This window comes from Triturus cristatus, chromosome 8, assembly GCF_964204655.1.
Source record: "Triturus cristatus chromosome 8, aTriCri1.1, whole genome shotgun sequence".
NCBI lineage: Eukaryota > Metazoa > Chordata > Amphibia > Caudata > Salamandridae > Triturus > Triturus cristatus.
Genome location: NC_140591.1, coordinates 331,684,404 through 331,700,696, shown reverse-complemented (window position 1 = coordinate 331,700,696; position 16,293 = coordinate 331,684,404). Strand labels below are relative to the sequence as shown.

The 16,293-nt window shown below is 41.9% G+C and overlaps 1 protein-coding gene across 1 annotated transcript in view; it reads left to right on the top strand.

The window, feature by feature from the left end:
- Positions 1-16,293, top strand: part of CDX2 (caudal type homeobox 2) — a 188,920-nt gene that overhangs the window by 37,821 nt on the left and 134,806 nt on the right. The window contains exon 2 of the mRNA XM_085621637.1: positions 3,811-3,858. Coding sequence (XP_085477763.1) covers positions 3,835-3,858 — 24 coding nt within the window. The 5' untranslated portion in view covers positions 3,811-3,834. The remainder of the gene's footprint in view (positions 1-3,810; positions 3,859-16,293) is intronic.

Genomic DNA, 16,293 nt, shown 5'->3' with positions numbered 1-16,293 from the left:
TTTGGCCACTTGTAATTACCTTAGACAAGTGCGATGCGCAATGTATCACTACACGTTAGGCCGTCAGTCTACTTAAGTACGGTCTTCCCAAATACTGAACTCGAACAAATATGTGCCTGCATGTGAGAAAAAGTGGATTACCCAAAATAGCCATATATACGAATGCACTCAGTTTCTTGATTGTAAACCCGCCTGTAGTTACCTTAAGCAGGTATTATATGCAGATCCCTGCTATATATAGGGCCGTCAACACACTTAAATGTGATCCTCCAAGGATAATGGATGGAATGGAATCTGAAAGGAGTTAGTACTTACTAGAGCCTACATTAACCAGGCTCACAATCAAACATGTGTTGCAATCAACTCATGCCTCTGCATGAAGCAAGCGTAGCTCGAGTTACACGCCGCCCCCACATCAAATACCTAGGATACAGCTTTCCTCTAAAGAGTGAAAAACAGCACTGCCATGGGAAGTGGACATGCAAACAGGTCCAGTCCTATGAACCTAACAGCATGTATGGGCCGGGGATTCAAAACATACCACTCAGCTACACCCGTCGCTAGACTCGCCTCCCATTCAGTACCTAAATACATATACCCGGGCAAGGGGGTCCCAAATTACCTTAAATTTTGAAATAACTTTATTAAAGCGGTCCGATTTACACCTGCAAAGTAGAATTTAAAACAGTCCCAAAAACCAAGATCTGTGGAATAACAGAAAAGAAGGCGACTTAATTATATCTGCCATAAGTATATTCAACCAACTGTAACGGTGCTCTCCAGGCCCCGGGGCGGTGCGAACACACGTACCTGTATCCAGCTTATGGTAACCCACGGGGTATCTTCCTCCGGTCGGTATCAAACCCCATCATAAATGCGCTAAACCTTAAATAGGCACCGACACGCCGCCCATCACCCGGAAGCTAAAAACCACTTCCGGTGAAGGCAGGACATTCTTGCTGAACCCAGATGGGGTAAACTATCCGTAATCTTAGGAGTATACTTATGAGTCTATAGGTGCACTTTCATTCCTTCAGCTGGTGTATTTAGAGAATATACATTTTATGCTAAATACATTTGTTCAATGCGCTACATTGGGAATATCAAAAAGCATGCTAAATTTTTTTTTTATAGTATGCACATATATTGCGGCCATAAGATATATTCAAAGAACCCCTCACTGAGCTAAATATACAGGCTACTACCCACCGTACACAAAGGTCAAAAACGGACCCTTCTTGCATCACTGCTTTGCTCAAAGGAGAGCATGTGACAAAACAGGGAGGAACACTATCCCTACTCCTAATAAGTAAAGATCTTAAAGGCGATGCCACTTACTATTACAAACATATAAATGAAAATGAGTATGGCTTTCCTTGGTTTACTGACATGATGCCTACATTGTATCACTACTAAGCCCCATATATTCCTTAAAAGGGTCCTACCACCCACGCAAATAAAGCTCAGAACCCACCAGCCTCTAACATCTTGAGTCTATTCTCATTCACTGCTGTGTACAGATAACAGAGACATAACAAGGGCAAAAACCTTATCAGCTATCTAGCCCCTAGGAGGCGTTCCCATTCCTCCCTCGAGTTTAACCCTTTTCGTGCAGTGTTGAGGTCGGAGATATACCATTGTTCACGCGCCTTGCGTTTAGAATGGATATTTCCACCTCTCTTGTCTAGCTTGACCCTCTCCAGAATGAACCAGAGGAAATCATTTTCCTCATGGCCAAATTCCAAAACATGAGGCACGAGAGGTGCAGTAAGTCTTTTTGTTTTTATAGCAGACCTATTTTCTTGGAATCTAGTGTGTACCTCTCTGCCAGTCTCCCCCACATAGCCCAAACCCCAAGGGCACAATAAGAGATAAATGGCATTCTTGCTCCTACAGTTATTGAGAGTCCTTGATCTAATAGTGCAACCATTGTGTGTGATTTCTTTTGTTTGTAGGCATTGGAGACATATGTTGCATGTACCACATCTGACATTACCATTTGCTGGGGTGTTCACAATTGTCCTCTGAGTGTCCAAATTATCCTCACGATACGTATGCACTAGCATAACTCTTAAATTTTTATTCTTTTTGAATGCATACAATGGTCTCTCTAATTTAACGTCTTCATCATAGTTCAATATTTGCCAATTCCTATTAACTATATTTTTAATCTGATTGCTGAGATTAGAGAATTTACTCACAAACACCACCTTGTTAGGTGATTCTTTCTTGCAGACAGGTTTATTAACCAACACATTACGGTCATAAAACCTGGCACGCTTTAAGGAATGTGATAGGAGTTTTTTAGGGTAGCCTCTGTCTCTAAATTTACACTTCAATTCCTCAGCATGTTTGTAGAAATCTTGCAGATCAGAGCAATTCCTCATTAACCGAAGAAATTAGCTAAAGGGAATACTATCCCTCTGTGATTTAGGATGAAAACTTGAAAAGTGGAGAAGAGTGTTTTTAGCCATAGGCTTTGTAAACAACTCCGCTTCCAGAACTCCATTCACATCCTTAATCGAAATATCAAGAAAATCAACCTAGGTTTTACTGTAGTGTGATGTAAATCTAAGATTAGGGTCGCCTAAATTCAACCAAATAAGGAATTCCTCTAATTCTTCCGTGGCTCCTTCCCAGATGAAGAAGATGTCATCAATGTAGTGGTACCAGCACGCTACATTCTCGTAGAAAGGGGCCACCTCATTGTAGATGTGTTTGGCTTCGAACTGCCCTACATACAGGCAGGCCAGACTGGGGGCACAAGTGGCCCCCATGCTGGTCCCCTTCAGCTGCTTGAAATTCTCATGCTTGAACAAGAAGATGTTATTCTTCAAAATTAATCTAACACACCTTACAATAAAGTTGAGCTTTATCTATAACAACAATGTGCGTTTTGACATGCATGGAGTTTATAGAAGTGATGAAGTTTACTTTACAAATGAAGGCAACAGGGTGTTTCTAAGTTACCTAAACTCTGCATTCATTCTTATGTGTAGCTATCATATACACACAATCAACACAAAACCACCCTAGTACCTGAAATATTGTTAATTTTCTTTATAACGATCCTTGAGTGGGTCTGTGAGTGGGTATGTGAGTCTTTGAGTCGGTCTGTGACTGGGTGTCTAGGTCGCTGACTGTGTATGTGAGTGGGTGCATGAGTCTATGAGTGCATCTGTGAGTGGGTGCATGAGCCTCTAAATGCTTATATGAGTACAGACATGGGTCTCTGAGTGAGTCTGTCAGTGGCTGCATTAGTGTCTGAGTGGGTATGTGACGGGGGTGTATGAGTGTCAGAGTGGATATGTGAGTAGGTACATAAGTCTGTGACTGTGACCAGTGAAGGCTTATATATAGATATAGATGTTTTTTGTTTTATATTTCCACCAATTTTCGTGGTGTCGCTGTGATAGTCGCAACTTCCCCGCAACGGTACACGGGGGCTGCACTGGCAGTTACGTCGTCGGTGCAAATATCGCGCATGATGAAAAAAAACAACTTTGGACACATAACTTGTGTCACTAACACCGCCATTTCTAAAACATGGGGTCAGAGTATCTCCACGCTGACCCCTTATGTTAGCTTCCACAGAAATTTTCAGCCCCGGGAACTGTTCCCGATCAATAAAATGGAGGCCGCAACTTTTTGTTCAGGTTGAGCCCAGCCAATCACAGCATTCCTGTCACCACGCGCAAGCGCGATTTACCGTGAAATCGACGTGAGATATCCACGGCAGTAGCGGCTATCTTATTTTATGTAATCGACTCTTTTTTCCTCTAACACTTCTTTTGTCTTTTCCTCTTTTAGACGTCCTCTCCTATTTCTGTACAGATGCTGATTCCTTCTTGGTCTCAGGTAAGTATAGCTCTACTCTTAATTTATAGGATTTATATTTTGTGTGGAATTAAAGTTTATTTTTTCTGACTTGTTCACCTTATTAAACTCAAACAGTAGTATTTACAAGAGAGGGAATCTTATGCCCAAGCTGCTGCACACAACAGAAACTCTCTGTGAATTTTCTGAATCCGATTAGCTACGATAATTCACGAGAGCCCCAAACGGCTGAACGACTTGTGCTGACTCTCCCACAAACTTTGAAACACTAATTCTCCAGGGTGTGGTAAGCTCTATTACTCCTATGCTCATGCGCTGCTGAGGGGAACGGTAAACCTCTGTCTCTCAGCACGCATGCTCAAGATTCCCAAAAGAACATATTCAAGCTTACTGACATGCACTTCGGATGACACTGCTGGCTCCGGCTGAGTTCTAAGACGCGACGAGGTAAGCGTCAAAATGTTTTGTGCGAAGAGAGTTTTTCCTGACTAACTTTCGCACCGAAGACTACATGAACGTCCTACTGCTCGAATTCTTCAGGTGAAGTGCGCGCTAATGCGGGCGCTTCACCTGGAAATTCCAAACTGCCAATAGCAGGATAACAACTAGCATGCTGTTCGGTAGTGAGTCTCTTGGCGGCCATCTTAGGTTTCCACTTCGCCCAATATCTTCTCCAAAATTGACGCTTTCTTGCCTCCGTGGTGTTTCTAAGGCTGATTACATTAACTGAAAACCTTTTCCTTTTGGAAGTCTGAGTTGCCCTGACAGTGGGTGCCCCAGTGCAAACTATGCTGGGGGCTGCGAGGAGAGCCCCATGCCCCCACTGGGTGCTGCGGGAGCTGGCATTGCTCCTACCCAGTGGGAGCAGCTGTTTCTGCTTGCTCCTGCCATGCTGGAGCAATCTGATTTTACCTGCCCGTAAGAGCATATTTTCAAAGCTCCTGCCTAGTGAGAGCAGACAAATTTTCCTGCCCGCGCTCTTGCAGGCGTAGAAATGGTGTCTCAGGGGGTGGGTTCCCCGGGGCACCACAGCAGAGCCAGGTGCAGTTCCCGGGGCCATTAGAGGTCCCTTTATAGCGAGCCCATCCCCTATAATTATATGTCAGTCCTGAGGGATGGGGTCCCAAGGGCCTTTACAGGTTTAAGGAGGGGGGAGGTATGTGTGTACCCTTCTCCTGAATTTTGAATTGTTTAATTATTTTTAAACTTGCTGATTATTTAAAGGGCTAACAATTTTGTATTTCTCAGGGTACCCTGCACCCTGTCGCAGGCACCCCTTGGTGCCTGCTACACAGTGCAGGGTTTTACAAGAGGGGTACCACTAACCGTAGGGTAGGCCGCGGGGGCTAGGGAACCCCGGCAGGGGCACCCATAGTCACTTTCCGACATCCTTTCAATGTGGAAAGGCCAGTGTGGAAAGGCTGTTGGAAATTGACATCGTAATCCCGACGGCGGAAACACCATCCATAGGGGTTATGGTGCGGTTCGGACTGACAGGAATACTCCGCGAGTTGGTTGGAACCGAGTCAGAATGACCGGTCGGTTTACTTTCCGACCGCGAACATCATAATCGGGCGGGCGGATTGTAAACTAACCGATTCGGTCGGAAGGGCTCCGGCGCTCGGGAAGATTCCGACTGTTGGACGGAGGCTTTCTGCCCGATATCGTAATCAGCTCAAATGTGTTTACCTGGACTAGGGCTGAAATCGTTTTTTGCCACCTTGAGGCAGCACTGACTTGCAAGTTTTGCTCTGTGAACACAAAATTCAACAGCTATGGATGGCCAACCCCAAAGATGGCTGAATGCAGGGCAGTGGTCAAGTGGTCACAGATGTGTAGAAAATATAGGGTAATCCTGAGAAAAAAATACAATTTTTAACGCATGAATCACAACTTGGTGCCTACTTGCAAGTTCAACAGAGGCAATATTAGGTGCTCGATTTGATCGCCATTTTGTGCCTGACTCGCAAGCTGCTTCCAAATTGCGAGTTTCATACACTGTAAAAAACAATAAAAAAAAAAAGCCAAATACTAAAATTAGTGCCTGGCTTTGCTTGGAAGGCAGGATAAGGGCCACAAGTCTTGGGCACAGGCCGCTGAGAAGCACACACTGCATGCGCCCACTGAAAGTTGTGTGCAGTAGAAAGGGTGGTCAGCTCGGTGGGTTGTGTGCAGTGCCTAGTTGAAAATTAAGTGAATCATTATAAAACCAATGAAATTCACTGGAAAAAAACTCAGTTAAAAAAACGAGTTATGTTTCAGACTGAAACATGTAAAACCACTGAAATTCACCAGTTATATATATATATATGCGTGTGAGTGTGTGTGTGTGGAATTAGGTAGAGGAAATCTATACCTACCTATAGATACTTACCTTTACTAGATCTGTGTTGTCTATATATTTGCAGAACAATATTTAGGATTCCATTTTCTGGGAGTAAACACATTAGGGCCACTTCCAAGCATTCATTAAATCAACGTGGCGACATTTACAAACAAACAGACTACACAGAGCCAGGACTGGCATCACCCCCTCTAGCAACATGAGCGAAAACTAAAACATACGCTTTCTTATCATGAAAAGTGAAGAATACTGAAAACACGGAGTGGGAAAGACAGCAAGTCCAGTTATATTTCTGGAGGTAAAAGTAGGAAATCTGTAATTCGAAATTCGAGCCATTATGTTACTGCCCTGTGCAAGTAAAATGGCGGATGAGGAAGCTCTGTGGGTTACGTTATATGTATTTGCAGGTTAAAGTCTTGTGGGCCACCAATCTGCACTCTTGGACTCCTAGCTGCAGAGGTATGCGGTACGTTGCGGCCTCCTGCAAATACATTTCATGACCCCAGCTAATGCTCTCCAAAAAACACTCATTTGCTACATCATTCATTTTTTAAGTGAGGATGGCGAGGCACCAGGGGATGGGGACACATTAATAGCACCAACATTTTTATAGCTCTATATTCACAACTGCAATTCCTCATCTTGGTGTTGACACATGGAGTGAGAGATTTTTGTGTGCATCTGCAAGGTCAGAATTTGAGGAATAAATGCACTCCTAAGTTAAGGGTTGAATACTATTTAAATTCCTGCTTGTGCACACGCGTTTTGCAATTGTTAAATTGTTAACCCAATAGGTTGGCTACGTTTTCTGTGCTGAGACGTGGCTAGCTATGCATACAGTGCCCACCCCCCCCCCCCCCCCCCCCCCACCTTCCTGGCCTTGACTAGTTTCATTGACTGAATGCGTTCAGTCATTTTTTATTTATGTACTGTGCACTGATTCACACCTTTGTTTGCACAATTACGTTTAAATTAGGTGTGCAAATGACTGGGTTGATTTGCAACTGCAATTCACCAAACACATATATTTACTGGTGAATTGATTTACTCACATATAATAATATATAGCAGTAAATCTGCCAGTAGAGTTGGGCAGTGGGACTTCCAGAGGTGGCAAAACCATCACAGACATTTGGAAAAATATCCACAAACTTGTGAGTTAAACTTATGACTTATTATTACCCGCCATGACTCTCCATGATTTCCTACGATCATCCGAGCTTGGGCGTATTCACACGGAATTAATGAAGAGCGCTACAGGTTTCAATATAGGTCTTAACGATGGCGACTCGTATGTATTATCGTGCTGACAGTAATGGTGCCCATTCAGTATGGCACACTCGGATCCTATGGTATGCTTCGTGTGTTTCATGATTTCATATTGTCTTGCTTTATTGGATCTTATTTTATTTAATTTGACTTGTTGATCTGATCTAAATTATTCAACTATTATGATTTGTACGTATCGTTGTACTGTATTTGTATTGTGATATGTATGAGCCACTTATAGGTTGATGGTTGTTTATGTATGATTATGTTTATTTTGTTTATTAGGACTCCTTGGTTCTTTATTGTATGTATTTGTCTTTTATTTTATTTTCTTTTTCAATAAAAATGATTTGAAATTTAAAAAAAAAACGTATGAGTTTGTGGTTGGTCATTAAACACATTATGTTGTAAAAAGCTTCAGACTGGGAGCTCGTTACCGCCATGTTGTTGGCTCATGGTAACTATGTTTATCGGATGTAGCCGTCTCTGAGGTAATATGTGAAGCGAGCGCTTTGGCACCCAAGGAAGGTTTTAGAATTCAACTTGCTCGGCTGAAACTGTACTAATGGTTTTACTGGTCAAGTGCCATTTGCACCCTCTGCCATGGTCTCACCCATCCACAAATCTAGTCATGTAGCTGCCACTTAGGACCTCATTTAGATATAGGCAACGGCCCGTGGGTCCACCAAGGGGACATAGTAAATTACTCCGCCCCATGGTGGAGACCATGGCAGCTGTTTGAAGGATCAGAATGTAAAGGAAAGGCATTGCTAAGGACTAATTGACTTTCCTCAGGACTCAGAACTGAAACAAATAAATTGCCCATTTAATGCACTGCGGCGGCCCATGCAGCACATTTATGGGCCTCCAGGAGAAGAGACATCTCCTTTGGGTCAGCTGAGTAAGTGGTGCCGCCCATCCTTCGCCCAACACCATAAATGCTGCCTTTGTGTGACAGTACAGAAGCTCTCATGCAACGTGTGAAACGCAACAGATAAAACAAAATCAACCCAATAAGGGGGCATATTATCAAGCACGGCGTTAAAATTATCGCTGCTTTAGCGGCAGAAAACTGCAGCTAAAGTGGCGCTAATGAGCTTGATAATATACCGCAGAGAATTCCAATAGAAGCCCATGTTGACACCAGAACATGGGCTTCATTGGGAATTCTCAAGGGCATATTATCAAGCCCATTATCGCCGCTTTAGCGGCAGTTTTCTGCCGCTAAAGCGGTCGATAATTTTAACGCCGTTTCTTGATAATATGCCCCCAAGTTTGGTCTTTAGTAAAATCCAGCTTAAAGTCAGTGCAGTGCTTCTGGAACACGCTGGGAAGAGTAAAGAATAACACGGAGAACGCAGGGGCAGGCATGTGTGGGGAACCAGTGCATAGGGGAGAGTGCAAGAAAACACATGCACGCCCGTGGAGTGCTCAAAGAAAAGAGAGGTTCACTGATGTGTGCCGTGGAAATATATGTCACCCAGTCAAAAGGATTGTAAAGAATCTATGCTCCACGTGTTATGTTATGTTTTGTTATAATAGTAAAAGGTACATGTATATAGGGCTTGGTAGAGACCCGTTTCAATATCTGCTTCGCACCGGCGGTGGCAGCAGTTCTACCTCACTTAACGCCCTGTCAACACTAGAAACGTCTGCAATGGGGCTCATATGTTTGTTCTGCCTTACCTTTTGAATCTTGTCTAAGTTGCACTTCATAATAGGATCCTCTTGTGGTTTTGCTTGTGATTAGCAGTTTTTTGCAATAAGTACTTTTCAGACGCAACCTAAAGTTGAAGTTGGAGTTATCTTCCAAATAGGATAATTACAGTCTTTTTTGCATGATCCATTCCTACCCTGAACATGGAGACTTTTTTGCCTATGGGACAAAAGTAAGTCCCTGTGGAGGGGAGGACTGGGAAGAAAATACCCCCTCAACTTGTGGAAGTGCAGGGGTTTCTGCATGGGAAATAAATATTTTCACAGTGGAGGAATTAAAAAAAGGAGGCAAGTGCAAATGCACTTTAGGTAAGCATTTACACATGCAAGTATGTACACCATGTACAAATAGGCATGCTTATCCAGTTATGCTTGTGAATACTCCTGGATAGCTACGATAGCTTCCTAGGAGTACTCCTGGAGTTTTTTTTTGAGAATTCCAAAATTATATAAAGTACACCAAACATTGGTGCAAATCTATAGGAAAACAGTTGCTTGAAAACTGGTCCAATAGTTAAGTGTATGGAACTTGGTGAATGGGATGCAAGGGATACGGTTTAAGATGTTGCATTTTGTTTTGTTTTACGTGATGTGATGTGACATATAAGTAAAAGGATTGTGTTCTAGGGTCTGCTATTTGTTTTACTCATCAGAACTTTGTGGAGCAGATCATGAGGGATGTCAGTATGATGCATAGGAAGAAAAACATTTCAATGCATGACAAAAACTGAAACACATTCATAGATTGGCTAAGCAGGGACTCTTTTGGGTAATAGAAGGTAATAGAGTTGGCATTAAAACATGCATGCATTGCTTGTTGAAGACTTTCAAGAAAACCCTGTTAACATGTGAGAATTAGCAAGTGTAGATACGCTATTTAGTGAGACAATAACACCATGCCCAAAGTGATCTTGTTGTACAAAGAAACTCACAAGTGTTACATACTAATTTACATATATTTTGGCACATATGATAACTGACTGACTGGATAACTGCACATATGATAACGGACTGACTGGATAATTGCATTTATATAGGCACACTACAAATGTGGTCTATTGCTGTGAATCTAAAAAATCCATAATTTTTATCTTATAACAAGTAATTCTCGAGAGATGTCTTATAAAATTGACAGGATTTGAGATTGGCAAAGCTCCATGGACTGCAACTTCAATATGTTAGGACCTTGGAGATTGAAGGCTTTACCATCTTTGGAGATGTTCTTGTTGAGAAGGGCTTTGAATAGTTTACTATCTTTATTTCTAAGATTCAAAGTGGTAATATGTGCACAAATTTGCTATTTGAGGTACTTTACGACTGTGAAGTCTCCACACTAATGGCAGAGATTTCGCACATAAAAAGATAGGCCAGTCCTAAACACTAAAGTGTAGGTTTACCTTTTAAATCAGGCCCTTATGGGTTAAGAGCAGATTTTAATGTTGATCACATCAGCAGAGTGATTTTCTTACTGTTGTGTAAGGTCTATGTTTATAAGTTCTAGAATGGAGGAGTGGACAAAGTCATTTTGTGCCCGTTTTACGTTCAGTTATGTAAAGGAATGTATCAAAATATAAAAGTTAGGAATACAAATATCAGTGAGCATCAGTGTTATAGCACATATTCGATAAATGGGTTTAACAACAGTTTAAAATCCATCCGATAGTCCCTGATCATATACATGAATATAGGTTCCTATCTTTATTCTTACAATTCTTTACCACCAGAGCTTCCATTAACAGGCCGAAAAGCTTGAACATCGTTATCTGCTCATTCTGTTTGTAGTATATCAACTTTCATTGCATAAGAGATTTCAATGTGGCATCCTCTACAGACCACCATTACTTGAGCCAAAACTACCATCACAATTGATGACCCAGAAAACATTAAGTTTTCACTGGCCCTAGGGTAAGATGTAAAACCATGAAAGTGTGCCATCAAAGCTATGCAAGGATTACTGAGTGTTTGCTTACTTGACAAAAAGTGACTTACAAAATTTCTCCAGCTTTGGGCATGACTATAAGATATGTTTTCAGTCACCTGACTTAATACAACATTGAGTGCATCTGTCAGCAAACCTAGCTCAAAATGTACATAAGGGCACCAGTGTGCAATATAATTGATATGTATTGAAAACAAACAGTTTCCTTCTTATGTCATAGCTAACGGCAAGTACATAATTGTTTTGGAACTTTACACCCAAATTGTTTTAGTAAATTCTATACCAAAAGCCTACACTCATCCTACTTGAATTTTCTCATGACCAATTTTGGTGGGTGTGTTAAGTTGTTCATTAACCTAAGCGATATGACCTTTGTTGGAGTGCTTCTGAAATTCCGAATTCATACAGTAACAATGGTGTTCCTTTATCAATCATAGTAGAACCAAATTCGGCCACTGGATATATTTATAAAAAATCCCTTGAAAGTGAAACCCTGTTCAGCAAGTGGTTTCACTACCTCTAAATAGCATTGTCATGATACCTCTCTAATCCTGTGGCTTTACATTCCAGAGCAAATTGAGTGAGGGCTCTGGGGAATTTGGAGTTCCTCCACAATGGAGGGATCCAGCTTTCTCAATATGGCGTAACGTCCTAAGCCAAAAGTCATAGTTTTGGCACAGCATCTGGGGTGTAATAAATTTAAGCTGCCTACCTAGCCCCTGCTGTGAACTATGGGAACAAAGCTGTACCTTAAAGGCCCATCATTTCAGTAAGGATTGACACAGTAAACTGATGATTTTCACCTGTAACATCAGTCACCAAATAGTCTTAGACACTTCTGCCAGGTAGGTGTTACATTGGGCAGGTTCCAATACCCTCCCTTTAGTTTGGCACACTGCCTGAACCTTGTTATGAGGGGAGCCTATCAGCCAATATGAATACTGTAACTAATTTGTTATTTTTTTGCATGGTATGGAATACAAAAGGAAGAGACTCTTACAGAGCCTCATTGCTTTTCTAATATTAATACACCCAACTAGCGGGAGTGAGATGTGCCCCCACACCAGAAAATCCTGCTTATGCTTGGAAAAACATTTGTCATAGTTCTTTCCTCCTCCATGTGATTCTCATACCCAGATATCTAATTGCAATGAATGGTTTCTGTCTCGAAGTTCGACAGGTTGTGTTTCCTCTGTAGGTTGAACGTATAGTCTTTCTATCTTTCTATGACAATTAGAAATATCCAAAAAGTCATCTATCTGCTTTAAAAATTGCTCTCTAGTCGCTGCCTGGGAAGCAAAAACCAGGCTATGTCATCAGCATACAGTGGAATTTTAGAAGCACCTGGTATACAAGGTCTGATACAGATGTTACCTCGATCATGAACGGAGAAGTATTATAAATGAGAAAGATGATAAACTTGATGAGTTTCCTCCTCAATTCTCACTGATCCCATTCATCCACCATTAAAAAATATCTCCAAGGTGACCTTATGATATAAAGACAAAGCCAACCTGGTGAACTATGACAAAAAGTTAATTCCAATACCAAAAGCTACAGATACGCTGGAGGTATTAATTCGTTATTACATATGTGTGTATTGTATGCCAAACATTTTGCTATGGGTTCATTAGATAAGGGATTAGAACCTCCAACTCCAATAGTATCTTCATAAAAAGTTTATAATCAATATTCAAAAATGTGATTGTGTAGTACGAACCACAGTCCTTGGGGTTCTTTCCTGGTTCTAAAAATGACAGCAATCTTCCCTGACAGAAGATTTTAGTTATTGATACACTCACGAGAACGCCATTGTTGACAGTAGTTCACCTGCTTGCGTTCTTCAGAAGTGTAGCCTTGGGGTCTAGATAACTCAATAATGTTAGTGCCGTATGAGGCTGAGATTTCCCAACAAGCAACGAGGTGTACCTAACTAAAAAGGATAGGGCAGGGTGACCTGCCAACAAGGAAGACCTTCAGCGCTCTGACTGTCCTGAGCCCAGGGGTAGGTATTCTACCCTGGATTAAATATGTAAGGGACACACTAATAAGCATCAGGTTAGTTAACCTATGGGAAGATCCCGGGGGCCTGGTTTACTAACAAAAATCCGAGCTCAAAAGGTGTTTCAGGAACTTTAAACATGGCATGCTCCTGTCAAGCCTGGCCCTGGGCACTCTGACCAACTCCTTTCTAAGGGTAAATGACTTTTACAAAACTGATCAGTTCCTAGATGAAGTCAAACCAAACCTGGCAAGGACGCTGTATGTTCCGTTTAGGCATGGGTCATTACCACTCTGGAGGAGTTCAGATGAGACGGCATGCCCATCCTGTGACCATGGCCAAGAAACAGTGGCTCATGCCCTGTTTTTTGGTTTTGAGTCTAGTAGGGCCAGAACCAAATGGGTAATCCAAATTTGCAAGAACTTTGTTTGAAGCCTGTAGAATTCTACAATCAGACACTAGCAAGCACATTGTTTTTGCCATCTCTAGGAATCTATTTGTTGTGTGGCGAATGAGGAGGAAAAATGTCTTTCTAATAGCTACTTGAAAGGATGCTGTCATTGAAAGGCCATTATGTGAACCTCATATGTGTGAAGGACAGCCAGGCTGACACCGCAACAAATCATATTACTAATGTATTAACTTGCTGAGAGCATTGGTGTCTTTTATTAACCTGATGGACTTACAACTTGACCTCTGAAAATCAATGCTCCCGTTCTAACCGTAAAAAGCTACTTTTGTATTTATATGATGATGGATAATGTTTTTATTGATTTTCTTTACTACTTTTAACGTATTTATATGGTGCTTGTGGGCCCATTTATATTCCTCTTGTAAAGCTTATGTGGTCACTATGACTGATGTCTTTTAATGTATTTTTTTCTTTTATAGCTCATGGCCAAAATAAAGAGTATCAAATGAAGGATAGGGCGGGGTGGTGGCACTGGACGATGGCAATAGATAGGGTTAGGGGTGCTAATTTTCAGTTATTTGTGCTCCGGCCTATTTTAGTATCTCGCAATTATCTACTGGAACCCACTCTGGTCAGATGGAACTTTTTACTTGCCCAATAGCGTGGAGGGAAAAACACAATTATCAAAATTACTGTCCGCAATTTGCCATAATCAAGGACTCGAGACTTAATCTCTTGGCTCTCTGGTTTTTATTATCAGCATGAAGATTTGCAGATACAAAGTCCTCAATACGAGGCACAACAAGTACATAGGCACTAACACAAAAGCTACTCTACGGAGAATCCGCATACGGCTAAAAATAACTAAAAGTACAATCTCTAAAAGCATGAGGTAGAACACCACCAAGCAAATGTCGATACTAGGGACACTGAACCATACCATCTCTGTCCCTACTCTGCACTAGATGACATCCCTACTTAGCAATCCCTTGAGACCCTCATCGAATAAAAGGTGTCAGAGTGAAACTTCATAAGAAGACTTCACTTAGAGAGCTTGGTCTAAGTTGCCCCCTCTATCTCTTCGCCTAGCCTTCCTCTGCTCTGGGCTGCTCTGGTCTGCCTCCACCCTCGGGGCGCTGTCCCTAATACAGAACCCCAAATCCCAGAACACGCCCCTTTGCGCCTCCTCTTCTGCGGGGTCGTCTTTCAGTAAATTTTCCACAGAGCGCTGTCCAGTTCCATCGTCCATCGCTTGGCCTTGAGTCCCAGACGCCATCCGCACTAGGAGTTACGATTGGCACATTCCAATACACTCCCATGTCTGGCTTTTACTACATAAGTCAATTTGTGAACAAAGAGCTTCTCTACTAACGAGCAACTGTCCTTGCACCTGGGGTGAGATCATGCAAAGCAGACATTCTTCACATCTTTTAAGTTGCAATTTACTACAGCCTAAAACCTCTACTGGAATAAATCCCTTTTGGCCTATTGCCCTTGGCTAACATAAGAAAATACCAGGCCTTTCGCCTCAACGATATATGCGAATTCTGGCCACTACTTCGGTTACACAAGCAGGTTTAAATCACAGTATTGACATTTACGTCTTTCTTTCATGTGTGGTCAAACTAAACAGTCCACAGACACGAAGTCTAAGTTACACATTTCTAACACCACATTACTTTTCATGTAGGCTAAACTCTATACATTTCTCTAATACCTTTACAATGTGCTTGTACATAGCTGGCACTTCTATTAAAATCGATATAGGTTATACAATTCGTAATACATTGCACACAAAATACCTGAGTACACATTTGATTATATGCGGGTGCCGACTAACAGTGAGTATAATGCACCCCTACAATTTTCAAACTTTTAAGCGCTACATCAGTTCCCCCCTTTGATGACATCCGTCATCACACCATTACATTTCTCTTCTTTAGAACTGATTTAGACCGCGCTAGTCATAACCTTGCCATGTCGAACTCCCTCCAGTTTCTTAAGACTCTCATATTGCTGCTCCTGGAGTTTCGCCATCCTTTTCTCATTTGCCTTAAGAGCCCTTTCAACCTTGCCTCCTTGATACCACTTCCATGCCTTCACGCATCCCCACAAACAAATCACACAAACCACAGCAATGATAATCGGCTTCAACACTGATCCCAGAAATCCTCTTCCCAAATTCGCAAACCAAGTTCCCACTCTTCCAAATCCTAATCCAATCTTCTCCCACACATTCTCCTCCGTCAAATCCATAATCTCCTTGTGAATAGTCGTGATGTTGTCTATGTACTTCCCTATCTCCTTCGTGTTGTCTGGAATATATGTGCAGCATTCCTGAACCTTCAATAATTTGCAGACTCCGCCTTCTTTTGCTAATAATACATCTAAAGCAAGGCGATTCTGCATAACCATATTCCGTATCGACAACATCTCTCCAGCCACCAACAACAAAGATCTCGCCGTGTTCATAGACAACTCATCAACCACAGTCGCCAACCTCCTAATCTTCACATCATTCAACACCACACCCATACTAGGTATCATTGCTCCGTATATGTCCCCAATCACTGCACCGGCGTTCGTAGCCCTACGTTTCCTAGACTGTCGCTTCGTCTCTAACAACTCCAAGTCCTCGGTGTGATAGATCTTCGGGAATATAATAGCCAAATAGCATATGCCATACCAATTCGCAGGTAGCCTGACATAAGCATTCTTCCCACATACATAATATACTGTCGGAATTACCTCTACTGGACCTTGCATAAAATTCT